The sequence below is a fragment of the Lepidochelys olivacea genome (genome assembly GCF_965140295.1).
Source record: "Lepidochelys olivacea isolate rLepOli2 genome assembly, chromosome: 2".
In the NCBI taxonomy this organism is placed as follows: domain Eukaryota; kingdom Metazoa; phylum Chordata; order Testudines; family Cheloniidae; genus Lepidochelys; species Lepidochelys olivacea.
In genome coordinates, this window is record NC_140412.1 from 1,240,237 (window position 1) to 1,256,624 (window position 16,388).

At 66.3% G+C, this 16,388-nt stretch overlaps 1 protein-coding gene across 8 annotated transcripts in view; it reads right to left on the minus strand.

Moving 5' to 3' along the window:
• Positions 1–16,388, minus strand: part of PLEC (plectin) — a gene marked incomplete at its 5' end in the record, with an annotated part of 181,230 nt that overhangs the window by 96,953 nt on the left and 67,889 nt on the right. For 2 of the 8 annotated variants that reach the window (XM_084621762.1, XM_084621758.1), the window contains one exon: positions 6,884–6,995. The exons of the other annotated variants lie outside the window; for them this stretch is intronic. In XM_084621762.1, coding sequence (XP_084477888.1) covers positions 6,884–6,929 — 46 coding nt within the window. Of the gene's footprint in view, positions 1–6,883; positions 6,996–16,388 lie in introns of those variants that run through there. 8 annotated transcript variants of the gene reach the window in all.

The following is a 16,388-nucleotide window of genomic DNA, read 5'->3' on the forward strand; positions in this document are numbered from 1 at the left end:
TACACGGCCTATCACAACGCGTGCGTACCTTATCCCGGGCACCGAGGGCCCCAACAGCAGTTGTGCGGGTGAACCCAGACAATCACTAAGCTCCCCAACGAACTCGCACAGGAAATGATCAAGAGCCGCAAAACACCGTGTCCCTCATGGGCCAACCCTTCACAACGCGATCCCACCAGGTCTGACCTCTCAGACCTTGTCCTCAATGGGACCTGCACACTGTCCAAAGACGAGCCTGGAGCGTCAACTCCTACCTCGGCTAGATACTAGAACCCCTGGCTTGAGCAGAGATGCTGCATTTCTGGCTCATCACATCCTGTGACCCACGAACCCCCGTTTGCCCGGCTACAGGGGGTTAACGGGCCGCTGCACCCGGAACGTGCTCCCTGCCTGGACTGCACTATCTCCCATCTGTGGCGCCGCGGGGTCCTTCCCCAGGCCGGAGAGAGCTCGGCGGCCAGAGGAAGGAGCCGGGCCCTGGCCACCCACGGCGGAGCCCATGAGAGGCACTGCAGCCCTGCCCACGTGCAGTGCCCGCTGGGGCACGGGGCTCCAGGAGCAGCCTCGGCCCTGCTGCCCTGAGCTGGGCACGTGGCTGCCCGGGAAGGCTATGGGGATGGAGCCCAGCCCTCTGCCCACACTGCCGCCCCCAGGTGCACGTCCACAAGCGCCCGTGAGTCCCAGGCTCCGAGCCCAGCACCCTGCCAATGCCACAGGGAGCACTGTGGCCAGCCAAAGCCATTTACTGTCCCCAGAGCCTGTCAGCTGAACCCCATCAAGGTCCTGAGAACAGCTGGCTCGCCCCCGTCACCACGGCACTTGCAGCCCCCCGAGCACCTGCCCTGGCCCAGGGGCCAAGCCCCATTCGGCCCAGCCCAGGAAAGCCAGACAGAGCCACGCTGCAGGGAGCTGGGCCCGGGGGGACAGGCAAAGCAGCTTTCAGGGTCTCTGCTCACGCCAGGATAACGGGACTGGGTCCTGCACTCTGAGGAGCCCAGATGGGCAGGCTGCCAGCCCCATAGCACTGAGCCCCCCCACATACTCCCCCCACCTCCCAGCTCCACAGGAGCCAGGCCTGCCAGGGTCAATATTTGTTCCACCACCAACAGGCCTCATTCCTGGTCCTGTTTGTGCAAGAGGAGGGAACAGCGGGCGGGGGGGAAGAGCAGGCCAAGACGGGAGGGCCGAGCGCAGGTCGGGACGGGGGGCAGACTCGGAAGCTGAAGTGGGGAGTGGGTCTCTGCAGGCCATGCATTGTCCGGAGTGTCACTGCAGGGGGTGGTTCCCATTGGCCCAGGCAGGGCAGGGGGCCGAGGCCTCACAACTCCCCCATGCACTGGCAGCTCCAGCCTCCTGCCCTAGTGTTTATGGGGCTTGAGGCTACGTGCCTGCAGTGCTGGCAACCGACAGCAGAGGGCAGCAGCGCCCTGGGACACTGCACCTGGGAGCAGGTAACTGCTGCCTGACCCCTGCCCGGGAGGGGGCCACCTGGAGCCCAGGGGCACCCGGGACCAGCTGGGGGCTGAGCAGCTCCTGACGCTGCAAACCACCCCCCTTCGACAAGGCCTTTCCACTGCCCGAATGACAGACACCCCCCATGCCTCCCTGACAGACAGACCCCTCCACACTCACTACCTCTGACAGATGTACCCCCCAACACCCCCTACCCCCCAACAGGCCCCCCATGCCTCCCTGACAGATCCCCTCAAAACCCCAACAGACCCCCCCCGCCTCCCCAGCGGACCCCCTACCCTCCGACAAATGCTTCCTCCCCTAGCACTGACGGACACATGCACACCACGAGCCCCGCACAGTCAGGAAATCTGAACCCCTCTCTCCACCCCGTGGCTGAGCAACCGGAGCCCCCCATAGCTGCTGCGCAGTTTGCTCAGACACCGGGGTGATGGGCAACTGCAGGACACCCTAGAAGAGAGGGCGAGGCCCAGGGGGCGCAGCCCCAGGTCCCATTCAGACTTCGCCCCACTGCCCCTTGCCGGGGCGGGGTTGGTTATACCTTTTCCGAAGGCTCCCAGCCCCATGGCACCCACAGGCCTGGGCTTTGGGACCCACGGCACGCACATGGCCCTGCACTGCGATGGCCCCCCCTGGGCTGCTCTGCTGGCTCGGGGGCTCCCTCCCTGCCACTGCCGGCAGGCGGCCAGTGCCCAGGACTGAGCTGGGATCCGAGCAGAAGCAGGGAGGGGACGTTACCTCTGGGGCGAAGTGCTGGCCCTGGCCCAGCTCGGGGGTCTGCGCGGCACGGGGGCTGCTGGGGAAGGGTCATGGGCTACAGAATCTGCCTGGTAGTGACGGACCCCGGGAGCTGAGCAAGGGGCGACTGCGTCAGTCTGGAAGGGCCTGCGTGGGGCAGACGGTGAGCGGGCTCGCCCGGCCAGGAAGGGAAGGGCCCACGCGAGCCGAGGCTGCAGCCAGGCAGAGCCAGCCTGGGAGAACTGCGGTAGCGTAGCCGGGGGGAGCAGCCGCTCCCCCCGAGTGCAACTGGTGTCTCTTTAATCTTTACCCACCCGGCGGCACCCCGGGTCTTCGCCAGCCGGGGCCTTCACGCGCTCCGGCTCCTTGGCGGCGTTTCGGGGGCAGGGGCCTTCAGCGCTGCCGAGGACCCGGAGCGCCGCCCGCTGAGTACAAGCGGGGGGCACCCGTCTTTATGTCCGGTCCCCCGCTCGCTCCACCTGGCCACGCCACCAGTTATACCAACCGCGAGGGGACCCTGCCCGCACAATCCCCAGGCCGCCCCGGCTTCTCCAGCGCGGGCCACGTTTCAATCCAAGGCGGGACGTTTCTCTATGGCCCGGGACAGGCAGGAGCCCAGCCGGGAGGGTCACCACGGGCACCGGGAACTGGAGATCTGGTAATTGCCTCCTGCCCGGGCCCCCTGCCCCGACTCCGCACGGCCCTTCCCCCGCCCGCGCCCCCTGCCCCGACTCCGCACGGCCCTTCCCCCGCCACAATCCTGCCGGTGCCCCTCACTCCCGACCCCAACCCCAGGGTTGGGCTGCCCACACACACAGATCTGCCAACGGCCCCTCCCGCCCTCATTTATACAGTTCAAGCCGAGCAGGACCATTATGATCAGCTCGTCGGAGCTGCTGCGTCCCGCAGGCAGAGACCCGGGCGCCCCCCCAACCCCACCAGTGACCTTTCACCAGCCCCTAGCTGAGCTAGTGGGTCTTGTGACAAACCTCCATCGTTACAGACGCTGACCTGGCCGGTCTCATAGAAGATCAGGGTTGGAAGGGACCTCAGGAGGTATCTAGTCCAACCCCCTGCTCAAACAGGACCAAACCCCAACTAAATCATCCCAGCCAGGGCTTTGTCAAGCCTGACCTTTAAAAACCTCTAAGGAAGGAGATTCTACCACCTCCCTAGGTAATGCATTCCAGTGTTTCACCACCCTCCTAGTGAAAAAGTTTTTCCTAATATCCAACCTCGACCTCCCCCACTGGAACTTGAGACCATTACTCCTCGTTCTGTCATCTGCTACCATTGAGAACAGTCTAGAGCCATCCTCTTTGAAACCCCCTTTCAGGTAGTTGAAAGCAGCTATCAAATCCCCCCTCATTCTTCTCTTCTGCAGATTAAACATCCCCAGTTCCCTCAGCCTCTCCTCATAAGTCATGTGTTCCAGTCCCCTAATCATTTTTGTTGCCCTCCGCTGGACTCTTTCCAATTTTTCCACACCCTTCTTGTAGTGTGGGGCCCAAAACTGGACACAGTACTCCACATGAGGCCTCACCAATGTCAAATAGAGGGGAACAATCATGTCCCTCGATCTGCTCGCTATGCCTCTACTTATACAGCCTAAAATGCCGTTAGCCTTCTTGGCAACAAGGGCACACTGCTGACTCATATCCAGCTTCTCGTCCACTGTCACCCCTAGGTCCTTTTCCGCAGAACTGCTGCCTAGCCATTCGGTCCCTAGTCTGTAGCTGTGCATTGGGTTCTTCCGTCCTAAGTGCAGGACCCTGCACTTATCCTTATTGAACCTCATCAGATTTCTTTTGGCCCAATCCTCCAATATGTCTAGGTCCCTCTGTATCCTATCCCTGCCCTCCAGCGTATCTACCACTCCTTCCAGTTTAGTGTCATCTGCAAACTTGCTGAGAGTGCAATCCACACCATCCGCCAGATCATTAATGAAGATATTGAACAAAACCGGCCCCAGGACCGACCCTTGGGGCACTCCACTTGATACCGGCTGCCAACTAGACATGGAGCCATTGATCACTACCCGTTGAGCCCGACAAACTTTCTATCCACCTGCCGGAGCAAACGCTGCCTTGTCTATGCTCCTTCAACTCCTCGTCTGGACCCCGTCCAAGCAACAGACTCCCACCCCCATGTCCTGTGCTAGCCACCTACAGCTCATGCCCAGTCTGAACGACCCAGCATCCATGCCCAGCTGTGGGGCTGAGCGCTCTAGTGCTGAGTTGTCGCCCCCCCGGCAGGTACCCCCATCCCGCCATGCAACGTACTCCCCAGACACGGCTCTGCTGATGCTCTTCACTCCTGACCCGCAGACCCCTGCTACCCTGGTCCCCCAGCTCTGCCAATGCCCCTCAGTCCCAGCCAGCAGCCTCCAGCCCGGGGAAGTCTGTGCCCAGGAGAGGCCCCACTGATGGATTTCGCAGTGGAGACAGACACCCAGCAGGCTGCAGCCTAGTTCCCAGCTCTCTGTGGGGATGGGCCAGTCCCCCACGAAGCCCTTCAGAGTTAGCAACAACCCCTGGCACTTAGCCAGCGCACTCCCCCCACCTTTGCTCCAGGGCCTGGGACCGCTGCAGTCAGCGAGAGTGGGGCGCCAGGGCTTTCCCTGCTGAGCCAGGAACAAAGCGGCTGTTTGTGGAGGGCAGCGTGGCCGGAGCCAAGGAAGGGCCTGGAAGCTGTGGCAAGTGGGGGCCAGATTATTCATCAGGCTGGAGCTGGCAGGGGACTCGGCCCATTCTCACAGTAAATCAGCCAGGCAGACAAAGGAGAAGCCCCCCCCCAGCCCCGGCACAGCCCATCAGGGCAGCACAGGCCCCCAGCATTGAGCCCAGCCCAGCCCACCCGAATCGCAGCCAGGACAGGAGCACCTGCTGCAAACCAGCCCCGAGACCCACACCCTGACAGCCACGATCCCCCGCAGGGCCCTTCTCCCCCTCGGCACTGCCCCTCCCCCTCCCCCTCCCCCCGCTAGCCTGCTCCAGGGCAGCTGAGGCTTGACACAGATTCACCTGTGGGGGGCGCCAGGGCTGGCCCGTTAGCCGCTGAGCAGCACAGCCCAAGCACCTCCATGCTCTGCCCACCGCAGGGACTCGCCCTGGGGCCCCTCCCAGGCTTTGGGACAGGGACAAGCCAGGACACATCTGCCCCCACCGTGCCTGGCTCAGGGCAGCCAGTGGGAAAGGCCGGCGCTCACCACCGCCTGGCCCGATCGTTACCGGCCGTGCAGTGCTTGGAGCCTGCAACGTGCTAAGTACAATCCCCAGGATGGGCCCAGCACGTTTCCAGCCAAGCCTGGGTGTTTATGTAACAACAGAGCCCACAGGGCCCTGCTGTGCCACTCAATCCCAACCTGCAGCCCTCTGCTAGCCCAGCCCTCTGCTCCCTGACCCCCAGCCCCCTGCTAGCCCAGCCCTCTGCTCCCTGACCCCCAGCCCCCTGCTAGCCCAGCCCTGGCTCCCCCTGCCAACTCCAGCGGTGCCTCTCAATCCTGAGCTGCAGCCCCCTCCCGCCACCCCAAGCACCTCCCCTCCCTATGACCCGTAGTCCTTGACGCTATCTCCCTTCTCTAGACACAGCTGGATGAGCTGGTGTCTGTACCGGGGCCAGCAGGTGCCCAGGCTAGACATTCCCCCCAGTCTCCGAGACAGGCCCGGCTGCAGCCCCTCGGGGTGCAGTGGGGACAGCCGCCCCGAGGACAGGGGCCTGGGTCAGAGGGGGGTCCCCAAGGGCTCTCCATTAATGAACTATGGGGAGTTTATTCAGCCTCCCAGGCTGGGCGGCTCACCTCCACAGGGACACCTGGCCAAGCCAGGCCCCGGCCCCCAGCACGGCCGCTCAGCACAGCTGGGTCCCTCCACATGGTGCCCCTGCCTCGTCCTGTCCCCCCGCCAGAGCCCGCTCTGCTCCCCACCCTGCTCCCTGCAGTCTGCTCCACGCAGCTTCCTCTGCAGCCTCAGCGGCAGGAAACCCCCCCCAGCCGTGACAACAAGCAGCCCCAGCCAGCTGGGCAGGGGCCATCAGCAAACGGCCCAGGCCACACGGCCCAGAAGACGCCAGCCCAGCCCCGGCCCCTTTGGCGCTGGGGGAGGCTCCTGGGGGCACCGAGCCTCCTGGGCTGGGCCCAGCCCGAGCAGAGTCTCCACCTGGGGGCCAGGGGGGTGATACAGGTGCCCTGTGTGGCCGGGGGGCTGTGCCCGGAGTCAGGCTGGGCTCCGTTCCAGGGCAGCAGCCCCCTGGGCACCACCCCGTGCAGGGGCGAGCCTGCAGCAGCGAGGGCTGGTCTGGGGGCGCCGAGGGTCCCGGGGCCCCGACCCGCCGGCCGGAGCCGGGGGAGAGCAGGGGCAGCCGTGTCGGAAGCGGGCACAGAGCCGCGGCCGCCTCGGGCGGCGACGCTCAGCCGGCAGGTGCGCGGCCGTCACCGTGCCCAGGGGCGACCCCTCGCCAGGGGGATCCCCACGCCCCAGAGCGCCGAGACATGGGCTGGGCCCAATCCATGGGGCGGGGCGGGGCAGGGCCGGAGAACCCCCCCCCGGCCCCGGGAGGAGCAGCAGCAGGGCCCGAGCCGGGCCAGACCCAGACCCAGACCCAGACACACCCCAGAGCCAGCTGCACGCCCGGCGGCCCCGCCCTGCAGCCGGCGCCCGGGCCCGGGCGGTACCTTTCAGCGAGCTGATCTCGTGCTGGATGCAGCGGGACGCGGCCATGGCGGGTCCGGGGCAGCGGCTGCGGCCGCGTCCTGCCGGGCACTGCGGGGCCGGTCCGCGGGGGGGGCGGGGCCCCGCCCGGCTCCGCCCCCCGCCCCGCCCCGCCGGGCCGCGGCAGCCAATCAGGGGCCGGCACCGCGGCCCATTCATTGATCCCGGGCGCCGGCTACTGCAGCAGCGCCGGGCGCGCCGCCCCCTCCCTCCCCCCCCCGCGACCCAGCCTGAGCCCCCCCCGCACCTACCGCGGGGGCCGGCCCTCCCCCCCGCACAACCCCCCCCGCACCTACCCCGGGGGCCGGGCCCCCCCCGCACAACCCCCCCGCGCATCTACCGCGGGGGCCGGCCCTCCCCCCCGCACAACCCCCCCGCACCTACCCCGGGGGCCCGGCCCCCCCCGCGCATCTACCCCGGGGGCCGTCCCTCCCCCCCGCACAACCCCCCCCGCACCTACCCCGGGGGCCGGGCCCCCCCCGCACAACCCCCCCGCGCACCTACCGCGGGGGCCGTCCCTCCCCCCCGCACAACCCCCCCCGCACCTACCCCGGGGGCCGGCCCTCCCCCCCGCACAACCCCCCCGCACCTACCCCGGGGGCCCGGCCCCCCCCGCGCATCTACCCCGGGGGCCGGCCCTCCCCCCCGCACAACCCCCCCGCACCTATCCCGGGGGCCGGACCCCCCCCGCACAACCCCCCCGCGCATCTACCCCGGGGGCCGTCCCTCCCCCCCGCACAACCCCCCCGCCGCAACTGCCTTCAAATAATGAGAGTTTAGAACAAGACGGAACCTTGGACCCCCCCTCGGCCCCCCCTCGGGACCCCACCACAGCCCCTCTGGGCCCCTCCACACTCCCCCTGCCCCAGGGCGCCCGCGCCTGCCAGGGGGAGGGCTGGGTTCCCCGTGACCCCCAACCCGGGCGCTGGGTTTGAGGAAAACTGCAAATGGCGCATACGGCAGCTACGCCAGGTGCTGGCCCGAGACACGGGGCCCATCGCCACCCCCTGCACCCACACGGGCCTGGCCCCACAGGACGCCTCCCGCGCCAAGCCCCCCAGGCTCCCACTGAGAACAACTTGCTGGAGAAGCCAGTCCCTGCCCGCGAGGGGCCGAGCCCACGGCCCGGCTCCGGGCCCGGTCCCCTGCCCGCGAGGGGCCGAGCCCACGGCCCGGCTCCGGGCCCGGTCCCCTGCCCGCGAGGGGCCGAGCCCACGGCCCGGCTCCGGCCCCAGCCCCGCACCGGTTCATTCATTACCCTTCTAAGGGCCGGTCATAGGCAGCCCAGGGCCTGAGCGCTCTGGCTTGGATCCCCGTCCTCAGCCCTCCAACTGGGCAGGCAGCACGAAGGGTAGGTCTGCACAGCAAAGAGAAACCCGCAGCTGGCCCATGGCAGCAGACTCGGGCTGTGGGGACCCCAAAGAGCTCGGCTCTGTTACCAGCTCCCCTGTGCACCCTCAGAGCTGTCTGCAGCTCAGCGCCCAGCTGTGTGATGTGGGGCACGGGGCAGCACCATGCCTGCGAAGCACAGCATGGCCCCAATCATACTACGGGGCTTGGGCGCCAGCCCGGGGTTATGCCATGCCGGGCGGCAGCCTGGGCCCAGCCCAAGCAGGAGGCAGCTGCTTGCTCCCAAGTGGGAGACAGGAGCCGACCCGGGGCACAGTTAGGGGGCTTGGGTCTCCACACATCCCTTTCGTTCAGGGAGTCTGAGCTCAGGGTTCCTGGGAGGCCGGCCCTGGCCCCGGCCCCACAGCTCAGCCTGGAGATGTGGAGCTGCTTCCACAGCCCCATGGGAGGGGCAGACCCCACCTGGCATGCCTAACAATAGCCCAGGGAGCTGGAGAGCGGGCAGCACGTCCCAGGGAGCCCCGCAAGGGAAAGAGGAGCAGTGAGCATGACCCATGGGGGAACGGTCCCTGAGGCCCCGACATGCCCACGTCCTGTCCCTCCCCCCCCATAACCACCCCATGCAGACAGGACACGCCCTGCCCTCCCCCCAGGCATGCCCAGGGCACAAGCATGGATGGGCCCGGTCCTGCAGCGTCCCATGGGGACCAGGCCCTGCACGCCCAGGGACGCTGCCCTCCCTGCGGGGCTGGGGCTGGGCTCTGCGTCCTGGCAGTCTACTCCCTGCCAGGTGCCAGCTTTGTGCGACTGCTGCAGGATTGCAGCGCCTTGCAGGAGGGAATAAATCTAGAGCAGGAGGCCCCGTGCCAGGGGCGGGCCCTGGTGTGGAGCACGGTGCTGACACCCCAGCTGTGGGGAGCAGTGCTGCCTCGGCCCTGCCAGGGGATGGGCTGGGGAGAGGGTGCCTGGGAGCCCACAGGGCAGCGGGCAGGTCCCAGCCCTGCAGGGGGTCAGGCCTAGCCTGCAGCTTCCCCGGGCCAGGTCCAGGGGTGTGAGGGCAGGAGATACGCAGCTTTGTCCTAAAGCAGCTTTGGGGGCGACTCCCTCGAGGAATCCCGGCTCTGCCCTGCTCTGGCCCCAATGTTGGCACCTGGAGGCAGAGCTGCCCCCAGGGCAGGTGGGTGTAGGCTGGGGGTGCACCAGGCCTGCCCGCCCTGGGTCGATGCACTTAGCGGGGGCTCGGAGGTCCCAGGGGCTGGCACTGCCAAGCCAGCGGCTCCAGCCTGAGCCCTCGCTGGGAACTAGCCGCGGCTCAGCTCTGCCACAGCCCGTCCCTGCCCAATGCTGCACGGGACTGGGCCACCCCGCAGCCCCTAAAGAGAGCACCCCCTGCTAGGGCACTGCCATCCCCCCCATCCTGGCCCTGCACCCTTCAACACCCCACTTGGCACTATTGACGGCCGCAGTCACTACCCCCCCACCAGCCTCCAAGGCCCTGGCTGGGCTCAGCACCTCCGCACCCCGCCAGCCACATCGCCCATGTCCCTCGCCAGCTCCCCGCCAGCACCCACCACCATGGGCGCCAGCACCTACCCCCCTGCCCCCCAGTCGCCGTGCTCGCACGGCCATGCACACCGCCTGTCACCATCTGCCAGGGATCTCCAGCAGCAGCCCAGCCCCAGGGAATTCACCCGGGGGGGGATCGGCCGAGCTGGCCCCGGGGGGGGCAGTTGTAGCAGGCCATAGCCAAGTGCAGGTGCGTGTCCTGACCCAGGGTGGGGACTAAACCTGCAACCAGCAGCCCCTGCCCCAGCGCTAGGAAGTGGGACCTCTCCTTGTCCCGTGCAGCTCAGCGAGCGAGCGAGCTCCAGCCAGCGGCGCGCCCCTCGAGGCAGGCAGATGGGCCCAGAGCTGGTCCCCAATGAGTGTATTGCCCACCTGGTGGAAGCTCGATGGGCTGGTGCCAGCCCACCCCTCGCTGGCAGCCTCCGCAGGGACGCCAGGCTCAGCCCCACACCTGGGGTCCTCCTCTCCAGGGAGCCCCGCCCACTTCTCTCCAGGCCACACCCACCTTCCCTAGCCCTGTGCCCCATGAACCCTTTCCCAGCAAGGCTGACACCTCTAGCAGTGTGGGGAGCAGCTCCCCCTCTGGCATGGAGGGCAGGGGGACGTCCTGGAGACGAGGACGGGGCCCTGCTGGGGCCCACGGCTCCACCATCACTTACACACTGGAGGGAAAGGCCCTGGGTGCCCCACCCCCCAAGAGCAGGGCATGGGCCTGCTGAGCCCCTCCCCATCTGGGGCAGGGACAGCACTGGGGCCTCACCCACCAGCCCCCGCACAGGACGTGCTCAGCCCCCCAGTGAGGTGCCCTAGAGCCCCCCTGTCCCTAGAGGGGATGGGGGAGACACTGGAGAGGGCCCAGAGCACATGGCCCAGCCGCTCTCCACAGCCAGTGCCAGGGGGCTCTGGTGTAGGGAGCAGGATGGGTTCGGTAAGGGGCACTTCCCTACACAGTCAGCACTGGCCCCAGTGTGATGCTAGGGGGTGCTGTGCTGCCAGGCGGGGTGGGGGGTAGAAGCTGGGGTGGGGGCAGGCAGGAGCGTCCAGGCCCTGCCAGTCTGTAAATCCCCAGAGCGCCAGGAAACTCTCCTATATTTTATCCTGTTGCATGTTGGTTTTTGGGAGTTTCTTATTTCACTTTACCCGCGGGGGTCAGGGCTCGCCCCTGGGCGGTGGGATGGGCCGGGTATGGAGAACCAGCCCGCTCTGCACAGTCTGGTCCCAGCTCCCCACCCCAGGCGCTGCAACCTGGCACACGGGCTTGCAGCGCCACTCGCTCCGATTTGGCCCAGGTACCCCACGCCATGGAGATGCAGCCGGGTCAAACCTACCCAGGCTTGAGGGCACTGTGCCCTTGGGTGCGAGCCCCCCAGCCCAGGAGCTGCTGCCGCAGGGTCAGGGCATCAATTCATGGCAGGTTGTTTCACATCTGTAAAAACCATGGGGGGGGCTCTGCAGAACCCCCTCTCCATTTCCTGAACCCCATCCCTGTGCCCCCCACGGGCCTGCGTGTCAGACGGGCACCCCTCAGCCTCTGCCTGCCCCCTTTGGGCCTGCACGTTAGACGGGCGACCCCCAGCCTGTGTCCCCCACGGGTCTGCATGTCAGACGGGCGACCCCCCAGCCCTGTGTCCCCTACAGGCCTGCGTGTCAAATGGGCACCCCTCAGCCTCTGCCTGCCCCCTATGGGCCTGCTTGGCAGATGGGCGACTCCCAGCCTGTACCCCCCATGGGCCTGTGTGTCAGACGGGCACCCCTCAGCCTCTGCCTGCCCCCTTTGGGCCTGCACGTCAGACTGGCGACCCCCCAGCCCTGTGTCCCCCACGGGCCTTCACGTCAGACAGGCGACCCCCAGCCTGTACCCCCATGGGCCTGTGTGTCAGACGGGCACCCCTCAGCCTCTGCCTGCCCCCTTTGGGCCTGCATGTCAGATGGGCGACCCCCAGCCTGTGTCCCCCACGGGTCTGCATGTCAGACGGGCGACCCCCCAGCCCTGTGTCCCCCACGGGCCTGCGTGTCAGACGGGCGACCCCCAGCACCCCCACAACACCTGCATGTGAGACAAGTAGAATGTAAAAGCTGCCAGACTGGGTCCGACTAATGGTCCAGCTAGCCCAGGATCCTGTCTTCGACTGCAGCTGGTGCCAGAACGTCAGAGGGGATGAACGAACAGGGTATCGTCAAGTGACCCATCCCCTGTCACCCACTCCCAGCTTCTGGCAACCACAGGCTTAGGGACACCCAGAGCATGGGGTGCCCATTTGGCTAATAGCCATTGATGCACCAATCCTCCGTGAACCAATCTAGTTATTTTTTGGACCTTGTTATACTTTGGGCCTTCACAACACCCTCTGGCAAGGAGTTCCACAGGTTGACTGTGCGTTGTGTGAAGAAATACGTCCTTTCATTTGTGTTAAACCTGCTGCCTGTTACTTTCACTGGGTGACCCCTAGTTCTGGTGTTATATGAAGGGGTAAATCACACTTATTCCTTATTTACTTTCTCCACAGCAGTCATGATTTTATAGACCTCAATCATATCCCCCCTTAGTCATCTCTTTTCCAAGCTGAAAAGTCCCAGTCCTATTAATCTCTCCTCTTTTCTGAACCTTTTCCAATTCCAATATATCTTTTTTGAGATGGGGCAACCCCATCCGCACGCAGTATTCAAGGTGTGGGCGTACCATGGATTTATATAGAGGCAATAGGATATTTTCTGTCTTACTCTCTATCCCTTTCCTTATGATTCCCAGCATTCTGTTCGCTTTTTTGACTGCCACTGCCCATTGAGCGGATGTTTTCAGAGAACTCTCCACACTGACTCCGAGATCTCTTTCCTGAGTGGGAACAGCTAATTCAGACCCATCATTGTAGAGGCATGGGGGGATTATGTTTTCCAACGTGCATTATCAACACTGAATTTCATCTGCCATTTTGTTGCCCAGTTGCCCCATTTGCGAAGAGTTCCGAAGGAATCTCCCAAGTCAGCTCTGGATTTACCTATCCCCCCTCGGGGTGCAGAGGAGATGGGTGAATCCCAGCACCCGCTCAGTCAGACCTGGATGTGAGACGGACAAGCCCGTCCCCCACCCCTTGGGGCCCGCAGGCAAACCCCAGTGCCCCCCTTCACCTTCCCAATCATTATTCTGTATCCCTCCATTACAGCCCCCCTCCAAACCACACAGCCTCAGGCTCCCGGCTCTCTGGCCCCAGTCACCAGTTGCCCACTGGGCCCTTTCTGAGCCAGATTCCAGCCCAGGGTGCAGCATCCCACCCATGACCAGAACAGCTCCAGGACGTCCCCCAGCCCAACCCTGCTGTGTGCTGATGGGGGCCGTGCGGGCCCCTCTCCTGGGGGTGTGCAGTCACACTGCCCGGCCCGGCGCCCCTCCACTGGGCAGGATTCTGCACTGTAGACCCTGTTGGGCAGCTGGCACCAAGCTGCCCGTTCACCCGGCTCAGGCTGGTCCCCTGGAGAGCCTCTGTCTCCTCTCGTCGCCACTGACGGCAGGCCCTGTCTACACTATGGTGCTGTAACGCCATGGTGAAGAGGCCCTTTCCCATCGCCATAGTAACTCCACCTCCCTGGGCAACACCAGCTACACCACGTCTACACTGGGCGCTAGCTCTGCAGGGCTGTGGCGCTGGGGGGTGGATTTTTCACACCCCTAGGTCGCCATAGCTACGGCGCCTACGGGCAGACCAGGCGTCCGGCACGCGGTGCCATCTCCACAGGCTGCCCTGCCCGCTGGCCCCGTTGCCAGAGGGACACTACACACCAGGCCCAGCCAGCCCCCACGCCTCCCCCGGCTGGGGTGGGACCAACCTGGCTCCGACTCTGCCCTTCTTATCTCTTGCCAGTGTCAGGGCCCGGGCAGCACCTTCCCCTCCGCCCCACGACACTCACTTCCCTCCACCCCAGGGACTTGTGCGGACCCCACTGTCAGGCAGGGGCATGGCTTGACCACAGAGCTGGACCTGCGCAAGCCCCCTAGTGTAGACGCAGCTCTGCCGTCACAGCGCGTAGCCTGGTTCGCTCAGGGGCCTGGAGCCAGCTCCGGTGGGACTTGTGCAGCCACATGCCCACTAGGCCGCCTTGCCGGCACAGCACACCTGGGCAGGACAGCTGCCCCGGCACCGCCCGACGAGAGCAGACCCGGCTGCGCAGCCCCTCGCGACGGGCTCTCAGGCCCTGCCAAACCACCACCTCGAGGAGACCCGGCGCGGGCCCGGCTGGAGTCCCCTCCTGCCATGGGCCCCACTGACCACCCTGCCCCACCCCTGCTCTGCTGGGACCACGGCTAACCCCCGTCCTCGGGAGTTGGGCCCCGCTTGGCCACGGGCCCTGCACAGACACGGGCCAGGCAACGCCAGCCTGCCCGCAGGCAGGTCAGACCCAGCCACCCCCAGCTTCCAAGCGCCACGCAGACAGCGGGCACCGCCACAGGGGGCAAGCCACACGGCCAGGGCCCAGTGGGCCTCTTGGCTGAGGAGCGATGGCACATTTCCACAGCTCTGGTGCCCCCCATCCTCCCTGCTATGGCATGCTCCCCCCATCCCTGCCCAGTTACGGTGTGCTACCCCCACACCCCATCCCCTACGCATTTCTCTCTGCCCCACCCCGTCCCCCACTCCACCCCCAGCTACAATGCGCTCCCTCAACCCCCACCTCTGGCCTCGATGTGCTACCCTCCGCCCCACACCTCCTCTACCAACCCCAGCCATGGCCACACTCCCCTCCACTCAGCCAGCAGGGGATGGCACACGTCAGCAGCGGGCAGCGCATGTGCACACAAACACAGCCGTGGCACACACCTGTGCAAAAACACAACACATGCCCCCGCAGCGGCTGGGCGTCACCTCGGGGGAGCAGAGTCACTGTCCCCTTGGACAGGGTGGGCTCAGGGCTCCCCTGGCCTCCACCCGCTTGGCAACACGGCTCTGCCCCGACCGCACCCTACGGGCAGTGCCCGGTCTGCAGGGCCAGGACGAGCCGGGCACACGCCAGCCCCGGGGAGGGGAGGCGGCTCTGGTACCATGCCGTCCCTCCCACATGGGGCAGAGATGGGGCAGGGCGAGGACACAGCCCCACGGGGCCAGACACAGCTGGGGGCCACACTCCATACCCATGGGCGGGTACGGGGCGCAGCAGCAGAGTGGGGCAGGGGCATGGCTGGGGCTGAGAAAGCCCCAGCCCCTGACAGAGACACGCCTCCCCCTGCCAAGGGCCCACCGGTGGGAGAGGACACGGGCTCTGTCCCCTCCCCACGTACCCCTAGACACTGTAGGCAGAACGGCACCAGCATCCAGGGACCGGCCGAGCCAGGGACCTCCAGGTGTTCCCCTACCTGGGGCCCTCCACACCCTCATGCCCAGCTGTGCCCCCCATGTCCCCAGCAGCCGGAGGTCCAGGAACCCAGAGTCGGGGGCAGCAGCTTGCCCATCAGCCTTCCAAAGGGGCAGGCCAGGCCACATGCATTTCCCCTTTAAGGGCAGGCCTGGCTGGCTGTTGGGGGGCCGCCCTCTCATGACCAGGAGAGGGCTGGGGGTGGGCTCCTGGGAGGGCAGGGGAGGGCTGGGGGGCGGGCTCTAGGGGAAGCCAGAGGAGTTTAAATAGCTACAGATTCCATTCCTATTGACATGTGCCCAAAGCCCTGGGCTCCAGAGAGCCTGTAATCCCAGCCAGCGGGTTCCTGTCTGACCCCCACACCTGCAGCTCTGTCCCCTGACCCCAAACCCCCACCCCCCCACACACACACGTCCCCCATCCCTCCTTCCACCCCCCCCACACCCCCCCCACCCAGACACTCCCATCCCTGTGCCCCCAGCGCACACCCCTGCCTGTCCCGCAATGCCCCCAGGCCCCTGCAGAGTCTCACACACCGGGGGGCGGGGGGCACTGGACCAGGATTTCACAGCCATGTCCTGAACTGCCATGGGCCAGGTGGAGCTCCCGGGCACAGGGCCCTGCTGCAGGTGCGTCCCAGGAGGGAGGATGGGGCAGCTAGCAGATCCAACCCCCTTTTCCATAGGGCCCCTGGGGGGGGACAGCACCCTCCAGCATTATGTGGTGTGCTCCCCTCCCCAAGCCAGTGGCTCCACCGGGACCCCAAACCCGCAGCAGCTGCCAGCTCCTGCACCACAGATTTCACCCCAGAGCCCAGCTGGGCCCCAGACACAGCCCCTCCGGCCTTCCCAGCATTTACAGCCCCAGCCCCACGGTGCCCTCTGGGCCCAGGGTCCACGGATGAGGACATGGGGCCTGATGGACCCAGCAGGGGCCCAGGGGGTGTCTGGCAATGGGCCCCCAAACTCAGTGCATGCCACAGGTGCTCAGCCCAGGCCCCAGGGCTCACCAGTGCAGAGCCTGGCTCCAGCCACACCCCACGGCCCTGCCAGGCTCATTCTAGACGCCCCTGGGACCTGAACCCCAGCCCTGGCAGCTGGTCCCCGTCCGAGCCGAGCCCCACGCCTGATGAAGGGCTCCTGCCGGCAGTGCCTGGCATGCCCTATTATGGGAACGAGCACACGGGCGCTCCCCTGGCCCGGCCCCGGC